The sequence below is a fragment of the Nomascus leucogenys genome, chromosome 10 (genome assembly GCF_006542625.1).
Source record: "Nomascus leucogenys isolate Asia chromosome 10, Asia_NLE_v1, whole genome shotgun sequence".
In the NCBI taxonomy this organism is placed as follows: Eukaryota; Metazoa; Chordata; class Mammalia; order Primates; family Hylobatidae; genus Nomascus; species Nomascus leucogenys.
In genome coordinates this window covers 24486753-24504751 of record NC_044390.1, presented here as the reverse complement: position 1 = coordinate 24504751, position 17999 = coordinate 24486753, and the positions used below count along the sequence as shown (strand labels likewise).

Sequence of the window (17999 nt, the reverse complement as noted above, 5' to 3'; positions counted from 1 at the left end):
TAAGCATCTGTTATCTGTAAGTTTACTTAGGTAGAACATCTTTTCCAGATTGAGTGCTAGAAAAATATGGCATTACTTGGGCCACTTAAAATCTATATTAAAACCTCAAGGCCTGTATTTTAATGATGATGGATAAGAACAGTCTGTTTATGTCTTTCAGGACATTCACAACTAATATTAAAGGGAAAAAGATGTCACGATTCTCTCTTCATGACTGAAATTCAGGGCCTGCTACATTCCCAAATGCCTTTCTCTCCTCTCACTTGGAGGCAAAGACTATCAGGAAAGAAGACTTGGGGCACTATTACCACTTTTCACTCCCTTTTGTGAGCCTGTCAAAATTCCAGGTCCATATAAAAAAGTTTTGTCTGTGCATTACAGGCCACTGAAATGTGACCTGAATGTCACAGTCATGATCTCTTGGTTCACTAGCACAGCCTGGGAAGAAGGATCAGAGTATTGCTGGTACTTTCTTATAATTTAATCTGAGATAGTTAATTTTAAGTGTCAATTTGACTGAATTAAAAGATACCCAGATACAGTAATCCCCCGTTATCCTCAGTTTCGATTTCTGTGGTTTTGGTTACCTGCAGTCAATCTCTGTCCAAAAATATTAAATGGAAAATTCTAGAAATGAATGATTCATCTATTTTAAATTGTGCTTTGCTCTGAGTAGCACAATGAAACCCCTTGCCTTCCATCTCTGTCCAGGACATGAATCATCCCTTTGTCCTGTATACATTACCTGCCCATTACTGTATAAGAAAAACATAGTATACAGAGGGTTCACTACTAACGTTGGCTTCAGGCAGCCCCCGGGGGTCTTGGCACATACCCCCTTGCATAAGGGAGGGCACTACTGTAGTTGGTAAATCACTATTTCTTGTTATGTCTGTGAGGGTGTTTCTGGAAGAGACTGGAATTTGAGTCAGTGAACTGAGTAAAGAAGATCCATCCTCATCTAATGTGGGCGGGCACCCTAGCCCGATAAAACTGAAAGGCAGAAGAAAGGCGAACTTGCACTCTTTCTACCAGAGCTGGAAAACCTTTCTTCTTTTGTCCTTGGACGTCAGAACTGCAGTTTCTCTGGTTTCTGGACTCTGGGATTTATACCAGCAACCCATTGGGGTTCTCAGGCTTTCTGTCTCAAACTGAGAGTTACACCACTGGCTTTCCTGGTTCTGAGGGGCCTGTGGGTCTTCTCAGCCTCCATAATTGTGTGAGCCAATTCCTCTGATAAATCCTCTCTCTTAAATTTATAGCTGTTATCTTGCTGGCTCTGTGTCTCTGGAAAACCCTGCCTAATACACTGTCTATGGGTATTTTTGCCTTTTGTACTAAGAAATTAATAACCACTATTAATAAGCACAATCATTTATTTAACATCTGCTATTTTTCAATAATTGTGCTGGACCTTAAAAATATATTACATTTTTAAATTGCTTTACCAACATTGGTACATAAGTTCCTTTTGTAAGCATTGTACAAAGCTCCGTCCTTTTTTTCTCATACAACATACTCTCCTGGTGTGCCTTCTACCTGTCTGTTCTTTGAAGTCTTTGCTAGCACCTGTGCCTCAATTGTTCCTTGCAAGTTCATGTTCCTCAGAGCTTGCTATAGATTCTATTACTGACCTATGCACTTGTTGTCAATAGTATAGTCTAGTGGTTAAGCTTAAGTTCTCAAGAATCAACTAGACTGAGCTCCATTCCTCTTTATTTAGCCTTTTTATGCCTCAATTCTCAATTCTTCAAAATACAAATAATGTTTTGTATTTTGTTTGTTGTGAAGATTAATTGAAATGAAAGTTTGTTGTGAGGCTTGTTGCCTTATACGTTTATTGTGAAGATTAATTAAAATGAAACATGAAAAGTGCTAAGCACTATGTCTGTCATGTAGTAAATATTCAGTGTATGTGAGCTGTTGTTATCCTACTCAAAATATGTTATCCTAAATTATCTGCATAATAACTGTCTTCTTCCCTAGAATATTAGCTCTTTCCCTAGCCTTGCCTTGGTACTGGACACTCATTAGGCTATCATTTACTTTACATTGAATGGCTAAGCAAAGGAAAGAATAATCAAAGGAATGTGTCACCATGTAAACTGGGTGTCATGATTCCTATATTAAAGATGAAAGAAATACAGTGTGGAGAGAGTAGCAATATTCAAAGCTTTCATAGATGGTAAGTGGCAGAACTGCCCTTGCATTTTTTCATTTATTGCATTGGGGAAAATGCACCCCTGGGGAGAAGAGGTGGAGAATAAAATAATTATTGAGCACTTGCTATGGACCTGGTCGTGTTCTAAGCACTTGCATGTGTTTTCTCATTTGATATTTACAGCAACCTTATACGGCAGAGACTATAATTATTTTCAGTTGTACAGAGGAAAACTAAAGTACAGAAAGGATAGTAACAGGTCAAGGTTATATGGCTAGGATGAAGCAGGGATAGACAGGACTGGGATTCAGCCATCTGGATCCAAACTCATACCCCTAAAGCCACGTTTGCCTCTCTCAGCATCATGTGATGCATTGCAATTAAACAGAACTAAAAAAAAGTTAAAAGTCACTCTTGGTTATATTTACCCCAGTCAGTTACTTAGTACACATTTGATATCTGTATATGATTAGCTTATATTAGAAAAATAAAATAAGACAGCTGAACATCTACATAAACTCTAACTCCTGTCCTAAACTGTCACTGAATCTCAAAATCCATCTGTAACAACTTTTACAAATTGTTATTCAATTTTGTCTGTCCATTTCCACTAATACCAGAAGGCACTGCCTGAGTCTAATTTTAAAGAGAATAAATGTAGGAAATTCTTTCTTGAATAAAAAATGTCAGTTTATATCCTTCGCTCATTTACCTAGTTTTACCCTCTAAAACTATGCAATATTTGAAGACAAACCACTAATTACCTCAGCAAATGTTTGAGCACATATCTTTCAAGCACTGTGATAGGCAATGAGTACAGAAAGATATATATTAAAACACACATTTTTGGGGTGACAGCCATATAGAAGAAAATTTCAGCCTCATGAGGTAAATAATTCTAATAATAGAATTATTTAAAACGTGTTAATTGAAATATCAAGAAGTACGTGATTTGGGGAAAGAGCAGGATGGCAAATTAGATAAGTACACAGGGCAATTTTTATTTGGACCTCCAGGCATCTCCAAGTGCTTCCTGCTTCTGGAGATACCAAAATAAACAGAGTCTTTTCCTCTTCATATAGCCTGAAGGCAGCAAACATTCTCTGTCCTTGCCTCTCGGCAGGAGGGTGGAAGCACATGATATCCAGGACTCAGCAAAGAAATAATTATCATTGTTGGGTAGTTACTATATGTCAGGCCTGTTCTATGTGCTTTATACACATTAACTCATTTAAAACCAACAACTTTATCGGGTCAGTGCTATTATTACTATTTTCCGTTTTACAGATAAGAAAACTGAGACTTATTCAAGTAACTTTGAGGGAAATTGGAGAGCTATTAAGTAGAAAAGCTGTGATTCAAACCCAGGCAGGATGGGCCCTGGAGTGTATGTTTTTAAATACAGAACGATGTGACTTCCCAAACAATACAATATTTCAGAAATGACTTCGAGTGCAATAGAAACTTGAAGAAAATAGTATTAAAATGTCACTTTACAGTTTGCACAGTATTTTGCTGTCCATTATCTCATTTAATCCTCACGACAATCTTGTAAAATAGGCATTACTACCTACCACCCTCTATCCATCTGTTCCATTCTCCTCTTTATTTTCTTTCTTCTAGTTACTGTTTGCTATTGCTTGCACCCTCCAAGATGATCATCTTTGCACTAACTCTTTCCTCCTCTCAAAGTGTTCTTCCAGATTGTTGCATGGTTGTTTCTGCTGTAATGTCACCTCCTTGGAGAGCCCTTCCAGAATCTCATGGTGTAGCTTTCAGTCCTATTCCACTGTTAACTTTTCTTCTCTGCACTTTGCTCTCTGGAATCATACTATTTGTTTACTTATTTAAATATTTTGTCTGTTGACTTAACCAGAACATAAGCACAATCACTAACAGAGAATCTATCTTGTTTATTTCTGTATCTCCCTCCCTAAATATAAACATGACATACAGAAGGCATTCAAAAATATAATTTTAGCTTTTTTGTTCCTATTTTCATTCCTATTTTTAAAATTCCTTCTTTATTATAAATTAGTTTTCCATCAATTTTTAACTTATTATTTGAATATAAGGGATTGATTTTTTCTGGACACTATTTAGAAATAGGATCATTGATTTGTGCATATGAAAGGTTGTATAACCTTAGCAAATTCACTAATATTATCTAATAGCTTTGTAGTTGATAATCAATCTGGAAATAATTATTTTGACAGTTTCTATTTAATATTTTGTTATTTATTGTTTTATAACATTGGTTAAATCATTGTTGTGCTGTATTTGATGTGATGTGAACAGAAATGTTCACTCTTTCACCTCTAAATATAGTATTTGACAATCCCAGCACTTTGGGAGGCCGAGGCAGGTGGATCACGAGGTCAGGAGATCGAGACCATCGTGGCTAACACGGTGAAACCCCGTCTCTACTAAAAATACAAGAAAGTAGCCGGGCATGGTGGTGGGCGCCTGTAGTCCCACCTACTCGGGAGGCTGAGGCAGAAGAACGGGTGAACCCGGGAGGCGGAGCTTACAGTGAACCAGGATCGCGCCACAGCACTCCAGCCTGGGCGACAGTGCGAGACTCCATCATAAAAAAAAAAAAAAAAAAAAAAAAAAAATTGACATTGGCGGCATTTGATGCCTAGTCTTTACCAAGTTAAGGAAGTCCTCTATTTAGAGATTACTAAAAGTTGTTTTTTAATCAGATATTAATGTTATCTTTCATCACATGCCTTTGTCAATATATACTAGAATGATGTGGTTTTTCTCCTTTAATCTGTTAGTGTAAAGAGTTACAGTAAACTATTTTCTTTTTTTTTTTTTTTTTTGTGAGACGGAGTCTCGCTCTGTCGCCCGGGCTGGAGTGCAGTGGCGCGATCTCGGCTCACTGCAAGCTCCGCCTCCCGGGTTCACGCCATTCACCTGCCTCAGCCTCCCGAGTAGCTGGGACTACAGGCGCCCGCCACCAAGCCTGGCTAATTTTTTGCATTTTTAGCAGAGACGGGGTTTCACCGTGGTCTGGATCTCCTGACCTCGTGATCTGCCCGCCTTGGCCTCCCAAAGTGCTGGGATTGCAGGCGTGAGCCACCGCGCCCAACCACAGTAAACTATTTTCTAATGTTGAACTATCCTACTTTTTTGGACACTGATGGTTCTCAACTAGATGGGATAGAATTGCCTTTAAAAAGGGAATGTGGAAATTCATTGGGTATTTTCAGTTAACACAGTGTGATTCAAGCTGGCATTTAGCTCCTGGGAACTAAGGATACTAAACCTCTTATTTGACAAATAAACTTAGCGCCCTAACTACCAATGGTGTCTCAGTTGAGAAAAACTGCTCACTGTGAATTTGTTTTTCATCTTTTTTTTAAAATTATACTTTAAGTTCTAGGGTACATGTGCACACTGTGCAGGTTTGTTACATAGGTATACACTTGCCACGTTGGTTTGCTGCACCCATCAACTTGTTATTTACATTAGGTATTTCTCCTCATGCTATCCCTCCCCTATTCCCCCACCTCCGACAGGCCTGGCTATGTGATGTTCCCCACCCTGTGTCCATGTGTTCTCATTGTTCAATTCCCATCTATGAGTGAGAACATGCAGTGTTTGGTTTTCTGTCCTTGTGGTAGTTTGCTGAGAATGATGGTTTCCAGCTTCATCCATGTCCCTGCAAAGGACATCAACTTATCCTTTTTTATGGCTGCATAGTATTCCATGGTGTACGTGTGCCACATTTTCTTAATCCAGTCTATCATTGATGGACATTTGGGTTGGTTCCAAGTCTTTGCTATTGTGAACAGTGCTGCAATAAACATACACGTGCATGTGTCTCTATAGTAGCATGATTTATAATCCTTTGGATATATACCCAGTAATGGGATGGCTGGGTCAAATGGCATTTCTAGTTCTAGATCCTTGAGGGATTTCCACACTGTCTTCCACAATGGTTGAACTAATTTACACTCCCACCAACAGTGTAAAAGTGTTCCTATTTCTCCACATCCTCTCCAGCACGTTTCCTTTTTAATGATCGCCATTCTAACTGGTGTGAGATGGTATCTCATTGTGGATTTGATTTGCATTTCTCTGATGACCAGTGATGACAAGCATTTTTTCACGTGTCTATTGGCTGCATAAATGTCTTCTTTTGAGGAATGTCTGTTGATATCTTTTGCCCATTTTTTGATGGGGTTTTTGTTTTTTTTTTCTTGTAAATTTGTTTCTTTGTAGATTCTGGATATTAGTCTTTTGTCAGATGGGTAGATTGCAAAAGTTTTCTCCCATTCTGTAGGTTGCCTGTTCTCTCTGATGATAGTTTCTTTTGCTGTTCAGAAGCTCTTTAGTTTAATTAGATCTCATTTGTCTATTTTGGCTTTTGTTGCCATTGCTTTTGGTGTTTTAGTCATGAAGTCTTTGCCCACGCCTATGTCCTGAATGGTATTGCCTAGGTTTTCTTCTAGGGTTTTTTATGATTTTAGGTCTTACATTTAAGACTTTAATCCATCTTGAGTTAATTTTTATATTGTATTGAATTTAATTTTCATCATGTTTTAAAACTTATTATTAACATGATTAATATACCAATATAGTTATTCTAATATCTTTTAAATAATCCCTGCTAGGGTATGGTGTATTAGTGTTTTTCTACATTATTAATATTAAATAGTTTTATATTTAATTTTCAAGAGGGTTTTATGATATTTTGATAATTTAATCACACTGCTCATGGTGAATTTATTATTATGTTGGTGCAAATGTAATTGCAGTCTTTGATATTACCTTTAATGGCAAAAGCTCAATTACTTTTGCACCAACCTAATAAAGTCCTCAATCTTTTCCAAATAAACTACTCTTAAACCAGATTATTCCAGTCATACACCAGTACAATCAATATGCAATCAGCATTCTAATTTGATTCAATCTAATAAATGACGGCTACATTCATTTCCTCTAAATTTTATCCCTTTTATTGTAACCTGTCATTCAAGCTAGGAATAATTTTAGAATATTGGTAGCGTTGGCCAAATTATTTGTTATTCCTCCTAGCTTAGTCACCTGTAAAGTTTATTAAAATATGTTCTATGGTGCTCATCCAAAATATTGGTAACAGTGCCGAACAAGACCATGAACCAAACTTCCTTGGAGAAGTGTTTCTACTAGAAATCCAGCAATGCAATCATCCACTTTATGTATTTCCACAGTTTCCACAAGGCATCTGTGAGAGTTGTGGGGTCATGAATATATGATGAGACTATGGCATATGTCTGAACTTCTGCAAGGTCTACTCTTAGTGATTTTTCATGTAGCCTCTGAGATCATCACTTTCTTTTCTAAGTACCAATATCTCATTCTTTTAAATATATATATACACACACACACACATTTTATATATATTTTAAAATATATATATGGGCCAGGAGGCAACAACAAATAGATTGCCCTATAGTTTCCCAAAACACCTTTGTCATCTTTTTGGGAGCCAGGTTATTTGTCCATCAGCAATTACTGCTCTTCTCCAATTTTCCTCAAAAATCACTTTCAGCAGTCCCTCAAATATATTCCCCATTTTTTCTTCATTATTATTAAATAGACCCAGCTGTGATTTCATGCTATGTTTCTCCATCTATCTTATGGGTTTAAATCTTATAGCCATGTTGTGACTCCCATTATTCTATCTTTTTTTAGTTAAAGGTAATCCTTTGATTAATTTAAATACAGAAGATGTTATATTGAAATATAACTGTCTCCACACTGGGCAAGTAAACAAAAGTTGCACAAACAGTTAGACTTGGACCAGCTATATTGTTTCTAAGGAAAATTACCATCAATGGAAATTAGACACCCTAGCTTTATGTCCAAGACAGATAGATACTTGAATATAACTACAAAATAAGTTTCAATCCCTCATGAATTTTTTCAAGTGGTTTTCGGGCATATTTATTTTTATTGGACAGGTGTTTGAATTCAGTTACTATATTACTTAGCAAAATTCAATCTTTTTTTTTTTAAAAGATCTCAATGGAATAAACCAGAACTAAGGCATGGATGAAATTAATACAATTTTTAAGGCTAAGTTCACATTTGGTAGTGCAGAGTGAGTTCAGGTTAAATCCATTTTAATTTGTTTATTAGGACATAGTTCTGTCACTCATATATTTATGGTTAAAAAAATTAAAAAGCATAGCTTATACATATGTGTGTGGAGGGGGGCAATTCTATAGCAACTCCACCCATTTAAAAAACCTTTTCAGTTGTATTCTGACATTAGCTTGTCCAATTCAATTCATAAGTTAAAACAGCGGGGCAAACGCAGACAACTGAATCAGGGCTATGACTATCAAAACCAATACCTCACATTCTTTCTTGGCCCTGGAGAGCACTACACTTGTAGGAGCCAGCTACATACATAGAGAGGCAAAGTGACATCCTAAGGTAGCCACTACTTTTGCATTATTTTAGGTTAGAAGGCTTTTGTTTTGTTTCGTTGCATTAAGAATAATTCATGACAGCTAAGTCTTGCTAAGCCAATTTTATTCATTCATTCACTCATTCAATCAACAAATACAAAGAACGTGCCAACTATATGCCACACGATGTGCTGGGTTCTACATAAACAAACCCGACATGGTCTCTGACCTGATGGAGAGTATATCCTAACAGGCAAATGTCATGACTTTAAGAAAAGAACTCAAAGAGATACTGGCATTGTGCATATAACACCATCTCTAATACCCAGGACACCTTCCTATTTGATAGTACTCCTTAGATGTTTTCTTTCCTCTACTTAAGAGCTAGGCCTTAGTTGTGATCCCTGAAAAACAACACTCATAAGCAAGAGCATTAATTTCATAACTGACAGGAGCACACCAAATACAACTCAGGGCTCAGATGGCTGACACACCAAACTAGAAAGGATTCACCAAATTTCTTACTTTTGTAACCAAAATGCTTTAGAGATTTGGGTCATTCTCTTTGTAACTTTTAATTATCAAATAAAAAACAGGCTGGGTGCAGTGGCTCTTGCCTGTAATTCCAGCCCTTTGGGAGGCTGAGGCACGCGCATCACCTGAGGTCAGGAGTTCCAGACCAGCCTGGCCAACATGGCAAAAACCTGTCTCTATTAAAAAATACGAAAACATCAGCTGGGCCTGGTGGTGTTGCCTGTGGTCTCAGCTCCTCGGGAGGCTGAGGCCAGAGAATCGCTTAAACCCAAAAGGCAGAGGTTGCAGTGAGCTGAGATCACACCACCACACTCCTGCCTGGGCAACAGAGCAAGACTCTGTCAAAAAGAAAGAAAAAAAAGGAAAACTCCTGGAGTGTTTTGTAACTGTATAGTGTGAAAGGAAACACTCATTGATTTACAAAGAAATAAAAAAGTTCAGTTCGATTTTTTAATATTTGCTGGAGTCCAGAGAAAATATGAGAGAGCAAGCAAGTGCTTACTTGTTTGTACACTAAAACACATGTGGCTGCTGCTGTGGGAAGGATTTAGGACAAGAGACATAACATATAGTCAGCCCTCCTCTTTTCTACCCCTGATCAAAACACTAGGGCATACATCTTGAAAACGACATGAAGACTAACCTAATTTTTATTTTCCTTCTTCCTTAATCTTTCTCCATGTCAAATTAAAACAAACAAACAAACAAACAAACTAGGAGTAAGAGAAGGGGCAAACCCCTCTGGAATGTAAGCAAAAGCAATTTTCTGGCAAATACAGATTTTATAAAAACTGGCGAATAAAGCTGACTAGAAAAGCTATAGGCTTCCCAGGGCTTGAATGGGAAGATGCACGAAGTAATAAGCTCTGCCTGCCTTGAAAACTGAAAAGAGAAAAGAGAAACATTGTAATGTATCACAAATTCTATGACAAGTGTGGCACCCATGGGATAGTTATTTGCATTCAATTTTTGTTCTTATACTTGTTTTCCATAAGGTTGAAATCCACAAAATAAAAGTTCTTGGTTTTATAGCAGATTTTTTAAAGGACAAAAGTTTGATTTGTTTTAAATGAAAAGCACATTAGGATTTGTTTAATCAATATTTTAAATTATGACTTATTTTAGAAGCCAAGAAATAAAGATTTCCATTTTCATTTTTGCAACTTGTCCAAAATGAATTTAACTCACAGAAAAGTTAGATGATAGTAATACCAACCTTGTATCTTATGTAAGCATTTAAATGCAGATCGGAAGCTACTAATCATGTCATAAGGAAAGTATTAGAAATGTTTTAATTATTCATTTTTCTCCAAGAGTTGGTTTTGTATTATTCCTTCATAAGCCATGAGTATTCAAGAGCCATTTGGCTTAAAATTAAGGGAACAGAGTAAGCAAAAGTAAATTTGAAGAGTTATTTTGTATTATCTTCTCTGACCTTGAGATGAAAAGTGAAGGAAAGTTGGAGCTACCATACTTGAGAAAGTCCCTAAATCCATGCAGTCTTTAATTCCTGAAGCATTTCTATGTTCTTTAATATCCACGTGTTAAGTATTAAGGATTGCATTCCGCTTTGTTCCCTTGAGTTTAGCTGAAGGTCATTCCTGGTTTTAAAGATTAAATCTGAGCAAACTAACCTCTGATGTAGAGAAGAGTTGCTATGAACATTTTAAGGTCTGGAAGAGAAGAATTTCACACTAATCTCCTTATCAGTATCTTCGCTTTGTTACAAGGGTAAATGACATGTACTACTTTCTATACCACTGTCTAACATAAAATATTGGACTGAAAATGAATATATCTCCTATTAGGACCACCTGGATTCAACATGTAGATTTATGCATAGTGACATGTAAATTACAGTGCTCAGTATATTTCTGAAAATCTAATTATAATATATGATGTTTTAGCCTTGCAATACAAAGAAGCAAAAAGCTGATCTATAGATTTTCTTGGCATGTATAATTAAATTTCTACCCCAGGATGCACAATTAATGTGTTACTATTTCTTGGTAATTTCAGTTTTTGATCATGTTCTTGGTTATAAATGTAAAAACTGAATAACAGACAAGTTGTGACTGTGGACCTCCTTTTACGTATACTCTTCACTCTCTCCAGAATGCTTTTCCTAAGGATCTTATTAATCTAATACACCAAAACATAGTTTAAATTTTGCTTTCTCAGTGAGCCTTCCTTGACCAATGCTAACCAAACAGGCCCTTCTCTGTTATTCTCTATTCCAACCACATGTTTATTTTCTTCAGAGCACTTCAAATTTTCAACTAATCTGAAATTCTAATTATGAGTTACATCATCTGACCGCTGGCTACCAACTTTACACACCCCATTTTTCATATTCTTCCCTCTCTCACTTTTTCACATTGACCTTCCTGGGTGTTCCCAGTATGCACGGGAGTTCCCCCTCCTGAGGACATTTCCCCAGGTATCTGCAACTTTGCCTCCTCACTTTCTACAGGGCTCTTCTCAAATGTCACGGACTCAGGAGAGTGTTCCTTTACTAACACATCTAAAACAGCAGCCCCCATTTATAGCACTCTCCTTTACCCAGTTTTATTTCTTCTCCTTGGCACTTGTAGTTGTATATGTATGTGTTCATTGTGTGACTCTCATTAGCATGCAAATGCCATTAGATTTTATTTATTTTGTTCATTAGCACTGGCACAGTGTATAAAACAATGTTTGGCATAAGTCTGGTGCACAATACTTATTTGTTAAATTAATTAATTAAGCCCTTACTTATCATCCGTCTCTCCCATTAGACTCCTAAGGACCACAAAAGCAGAAACTTTTGTTTCTGGTATTCCTCCAGCATCTTGCATATAGTAGGTGATAAATGAATATTGAATGGATTAATATTTGCCTCTGTGTGTATTTTAATCTCCCTCTCCTAGTAGGTTCTAATTACTACAGAAAGTAGAATTGTGTCTCTTTATCACACCAGTGTGTACCAATCCCACAATAGGGTCTGGCTTATGATAGGTACTCATTAAGTGAAGGATATCAAGGACTGGGACCAAAGTCAGTAAGAACTTACAAAGACCATAGTCACCCAGAGGGCTTTACGGGGTTGATGTCAGGTCTTAATGGCAGATCAAAAAGAGTTTTGGATAAGCAGAGAGGCATGAAAGTCTGAAATCACCTTGTTCATCATTTGGGGCCCAGTCTGGACCTTGAAAAAGCTTACTTCCCAGAGCATACCCAAGAAGCTAGGTGCAGACTTCTGAGTTTCTTACTTCAGATATATCTTTCAAATTTGGAAAGCAGTAAATCTTAATTTCGATCCCTAGCTTTGATTTGTTTGCTTAAAACATTTGCCCTGAAGACTATATCCATGTATGATGTCAAAAGGTAGCAAGCAAAAATAATTCAATTGTAATATCAAAATCTCCACTAAATAGTAGAGCAACTTGAAAACATCTCTTATCATCACTTTTTCATGCTTTTTCATTTGTAAAATGAAGATACCAAAAAAGAACTAGCAGCTCTAAAATTATGGATTATATATTCAGATTTGCTGGGATGCCCTTGGGAGGCTTTGTCAAGCACCTTCTTCCCTTCCTCTCCTTTGCCCACCTGCCACAATTCCTCTTGGTTAAACATCACAGTTTTAGTGAGCTATTGTTACTGATGGGAATCCATCAAGTGTATAGGGGAAAGCTAGGTTGAGAATCTCTGGCCTGTGTTATCACTATCATTCTTTCCATGGCCAAAATACTGTGAATCTATGAAATGCACCTCAGTTCACTAGGAAATCACTATATTTTAACATTGCTTAAGTTACTGCTATCCTGAGTTTCTTACACCAACGTAACATTAATTTTTTATTGTACTGTGAGTCAGGGACTATGGCAGACACTGAAAATTCAAAGATGAATTTAGAAATGGTCTCTTCCCTCAAGGAGTTCTATCCAATAGGGATAGACAAATGCAACACACTGTGATAAATGCTTTAATGGGGCCAAAGCAGCAAGTCAATTTAGAGTACATCAAAGGGTACCAAAGCAGCCTGGGAGAGAGGTGATCTGGAAAATCTGCCAGTAGGTGACCACAAACTGAGTCCTAACTCTAATTAATTGAATTATAGACTGCTAAAGCAGCACAGTGTTAGAATCATCTAATTCAAACTCCTCATGTGGCACAGAGAGAATCTGATGTCCAGAGAGGCTGATGTATGCAGAGTGAGTATCAGAGTTGCAGCTAGGACCCAGATATGTAATACTGGGCTGCCTCTTTAAAAATGCACCTTTTTTGAAGGGAAATTTTTAGAACCTTTTCTTTCATCAGTTTAATAATGAAAGTAATCAATTAATCATATTTGAATAAGATACAGAGAACAACATTTATATATATTGACTTTATGTTCAGTGGTGATGCCAATAACCCATCATCTCTTGGTTACAGATTTTCCATGAGCTGCTGGTGAATTTTTTCAGACCCATCCACAGGGTAACCCTGCTTGTCTACTGAGCTACTGCATGTATGTAATTACACTCAGAAGGACAAGTAGAGTTTGGCTGTGAACAAGAGCAAACTTTAAGAATAAATCTTAGTCCGATTAGCACCTCTTCTCAACAACTGACTGAGGCATCTAAGGGCTAAGGTAAAACCCAATTGAAATATTTTTATTATTAGTAGTAGTGGTAGTATATAAAAGGACTCAGCTATGCAATCTTCTTGTAGTTTTTGCTCCTAACGCAGTCACTTGATTTGGGATGTTTAACGACTGTGATTTTGTAATGGGACAATATAAGAGCTCATCACATTAAAACATAAATACTTGGGAAGCCCATAGTTTCTGATAGCTTGCCATCTGTTTGGTTCTTACCGGCACTGGATTTATCCTGCTTAGTGCAGATGATGATATTGTGGGTAAAATCATGGATTATACAATGGATTTCTGAGATCTTTAACTACTGTTATTAATTTTGTCAGCTTGCAAATCAACATTTTCTAATATAAAATCAATTACATTTTATTTTTCAACTCTTACCCTAAGAAAGGTTGCTATGGGCACCACATAACATCTGTTCTGGCGCCAACAGATTGCGTTAAAGTCACCCACAGTCTCTCCAAATTAAAAACCTCAAACTCAGTTCACTGGCTTTGTTACTGTACTCCCAGCAGGATGCTCTTCTGCCTTGCCCCATCGTTCAGTTTAATCCTCTAGAAAGAAAATTTTTAGAGGTACAGCGGACTAAATCATTTTCTTCTGAGCACACCAGTTCCAAATGGCCGCCCAGGGTCCTAAATCCGGCGGCTGCGGAGAGGGACTAGCGGGTGTCCTCCTCTGCAGAGCCGTAGGACTCGAGCGCCTTCATCACTGGACCTTGGAAGCCAGGAAGGAAACCCACACACTCAGGGACAGGTATAACCCCGCACGGGTGCACCAGCGAGGCCCCGATCGCAGCAAGGACTCCATCCCTGAGCTTGGTGGGGGCGTCCTGGGGAGGAAGCAAACACTTTCCCCATTCAAGTCAGAGAGCAGGACTCACTGGGTCGCAGGTCAGAAGTTGAATTTTAATCCGACCTGGGCTTTGTCCCCGCGCCTTCCGCAGCCCGGGCGCCGCGGTGGCACGGAGCTGGGAGAGGACGAGAGAGGCTGGCGCGGGAGAAGCCGAGAGTTGCTACCGACCGGGAGCTGCAGGCGGCGGGAGCAGACGCAACCATAGCCGCTTTCGAACGCGAAGCCGCGGAGAGCCAAGCTCGGCTGCTGGGGCTCGGCTCCCCGCGCTCTGCCTTGCCCTTTCGGCAGAGGGCAGCTCCCTGCCTGCTGCAGCCCCGCCACTGTGCGCCCGGCCGCCCCGGGGTGCGCCCAGCCCGCCCCCCGAGCGGCCGCCCGGACTCCAGCAGTTGGACCGACCCTCGCCCTCCGGTGCATGGACAAACTTCCTTCCTCCCGGGCCCCGGTGCCAAGCAGGCTGACAGGCGGCTCCCTCGCCGGTCTCCTCTGGGCTCCGGCCGGGCGAGCTTGCTCTCTGCCCCTCTCCAACCCCGAGCCCCTGGCGCCTATAGCCGTCCCCGCGCAGCGGCTCCAACAAAGCCAGAGGCCCGGAGACGACCCGGCAAGGGGCTGGGAGGGGTAGCGGAGACCCCAGAGCCAGAAGGAGGCGTCCCCTCGGCGGGGCGAGTACAGTGGGAAGGGGCAGCGGGGACGTAGCGGGGACAGAAAGGGGAAGAAAGTGTCCTGTTCTCGGCGCGAACGCCTTCCTGGCTCGTCCTCGCTCCCCTTCTCCCCCTGCCTGAGCGCGTCCAGTGTCCCGTTGGGAATTGGCAGGCGGGGGAGGGAGGAGGGGAGAGGGGACGCGGTGGCCTGGCAAGCGAGCCGCTCCCTTACCTCTGTCCAGGGTGAGCGGCTGGACCACTGTCAATGTCGCCATGTCTGCCGTGGGAGCCGAAGTGACGCTCGGCTTCAGCATCAGCGACCGCTCGTAGTGAGAAAAAAAGGAGGAGATTGGGGGTGGGGGTGGAGAGGGAAGACGGAAAGGAGGGGGAGGAGGGGGAAGGAAGGAAGGTGGTGGTGGTGGAGAAGAAAGCTTGGGTGGGTTCGTAGCCAGATGGAGACGCAACTGTTCCGCGGCGGCAGATCTTCAGTTGCGGTGCGGAGCTGAGCAGGTATCCGAGAGCGACTGCATCGCCGGGCCCTGGGAGGGAAGGATCTGCCCTAGAACTTTGCTATTCCACCCCCAGGAGCGCTGGGTGGGTGTAGCTGGCGGGCTGCTTCCTTTCAACTTTCCACTCTAATAAAATGGTCAGAATATACGTGTGTGCATGCGTGTGCGTGTGTCTATCAGGGGAAGAGAGAGGATGGAAAGGGGATATGGGGAAGGGAGTGGGAGATGAGTTTTCTCAGATTAAGAGGAATTGCCAATCCAATAATCCCATCCCCTTTAGAGAGAAAATGCTTCCATTGTCAGAAATGTTTGGGATGTAATTACATTTGCAGTTAATTTCTGTTGAAGTTTTTCGGAATGTTGACCTATAACGGCATATAAAGATAACTGACTAAAGGCCAGCGTTCCATCAGTAGATGTTCATTTAGGACCTGAGTATATTGCCTGGAAAAAAAAAAAAAAAAAGGCAAACCTCTTAAAAGTGCTTCAAAATAAAAAACATGTAGGTAAGTTTCTATCACTAAGTTTTTTTTTCTTTTTCAAGCCACTGTTAATACATTACCAATTCAGTAAATGTAGCTCAGAAACAAGTAGAGTATTCAGATTTTTCTTCGAAGTTTTTACATACCAAATCTTGTAAACATGCCCCACTCCGCCCCACCCACCCAACAACAAAAACTTTGCTCTTAATGTCCAAACTGATTTTGGTTGTCTATCACTAAGTTTGAAAAATATGTACCTAGCACTTTTCGTGTTGATTTCTAACCAGTCGTTCAGAGATGCCACTTATTGATTGATTGACATATATGCCAGGAATTGAGATAGAAGAGTTACATTGCCTTGTGCCACGCCTTGATTTAGGAGTTCAATTTAGTATCTGACTTCCTGTAGCCTATAATCTAGTGGGAGATGGTTTTATTAAAAACTTGACTTTAGAGTCAGTTGATCAGGATTAAATTACAAGAGCCTTCAAATACTGACTGTGACCTCTTCGCCCCAATAAAAAGGCTACTTTCACTATCTTGTCATAGTAGGGATTCATTTCCTGACTACGAAATCAAGAAACTTAAAGAAACCTTCTATAAGCTGAATAGGGGTGACTGTGGGTGCAGGACTGGAAATGACAAAGCTGCCTCCATCTTGTTTCCTGTGACAGAGCTGAATTGTTTGGGCTAGCAATAAACTCTAAAAGGCAGATACGGTTTTATAGCAAAATATTTGCATGTAATTGATGCCATTTTCTTCTGATTACAGATAGGATTTCTGAAGGTCTTTTTCATTTTATAGTCTACAATTGAATTTTAAAAAGCAACATTTCACCAATGTGGGAAAGCCAAAGATGATTGGCCATATATAGACTTAACAGACCCTAAAAACAAACCTAAAATAGCAGTTCGATATGCTTATTTTTATTTAGTATTTAAGAAAGAATGCTGATCTTGACATTTGAGTCTTAGTTACGTGCTCTTCGGAAGTCACACAATCTCTCACTGATCCTGTTTCCTTCTCTGTCATACAATGGAAATAATATCATTCAATGTCACAGAGATCTGTCATATGAGGAAACTAATTCTACCTTGCAATCTCGCTGAGTTTTGTGAGGGTCTAATGGACTCATACATGTGACTGTGCTTTGAAAACTGTAAAGAATATACAAATTTATTTATACAAGCATACATCCCCTAGAACCATGTGGTAAGCTCTGTGCTAGGTGTAACCATGCAAAGATTAATGAGATGGCCCCCTCTCTGCCCAGTCTTGCTTGGGAGACAGTGAGCAAACGCTAAGCTTCTGGGCAGTAAGTACTCTAAGCACTATTAAAAGGAAGTGCTCTTGGAGGCCAGAGGTTGCAAAAACAACTTTGGTTTTTTACCGTTATTCACATGCCCTGAATTAAGCAACAGAAAGAAGTTGAGATGAGCGCAATGATACCAGAGTGTGTTCTAAGCTTTTGCACAAAATTATTAAACCTCACTCAGTAATAGAGGATAAAAGAACATACAAATCCCTTGACTTCTAATGTAGTTATTTTACAACCTCTTTTATTAGGGAATATGTATTTAAGCAGCTTCATTCATCAGCCCAAAAGTCATAAATTGTAGCCATTCCAACACACATCCCTGATTGTGGTGTCAGTGAAGGTAGTTTTCTTTGTCTTTTTGTTTCCTGATGCATCCTCAGGACTAAACGTTTCATAGCATATTTCTGGACTTATGTCTCGAGCTTCCTATTTGAAATTTGCTCTGTCATTCTTTCTCTGTGTTG

General features: G+C 39.5%; 2 protein-coding genes across 2 annotated transcripts in view; one reads left to right on the top strand and one right to left on the bottom strand.

The window, feature by feature from the left end:
- Positions 1 to 15740, bottom strand: part of LIN7A (lin-7 homolog A, crumbs cell polarity complex component) — a 148632-nt gene extending 132892 nt beyond the window's left edge. The window contains exon 1 of the mRNA XM_003259597.3: positions 15458 to 15740. Within this exon, the coding sequence (XP_003259645.2) occupies positions 15458 to 15539 (82 nt within the window). The 5' untranslated portion in view covers positions 15540 to 15740. The remainder of the gene's footprint in view (positions 1 to 15457) is intronic.
- On the top strand, positions 14317 to 15458 carry LOC105738374. The gene is made up of 2 exons (XM_030819917.1): positions 14317 to 14488; positions 14679 to 15458. The coding sequence occupies exons 1-2, from the start codon at positions 14352 to 14354 to the stop codon at positions 15043 to 15045; spliced, it is 504 nt and encodes a 167-aa protein (XP_030675777.1). The 5' UTR covers positions 14317 to 14351; the 3' UTR covers positions 15046 to 15458.
- Positions 15741 to 17999: the final 2259 nt, after the last annotated feature.

Excerpts from the sequence above, each read along its gene's own strand:
- LOC105738374 (XM_030819917.1), top strand. The coding sequence starts at position 14,352 with ATGGCCGCCCAGGGTCCTAAATCCGGCGGCTGCGGAGAGGGACTAGCG. Across the intron at positions 14,489-14,678 it reads ACCCACACACTCAGGGACAG|CCCGGGCGCCGCGGTGGCAC; the intron begins GTATAACCCCGC and ends CGCCTTCCGCAG.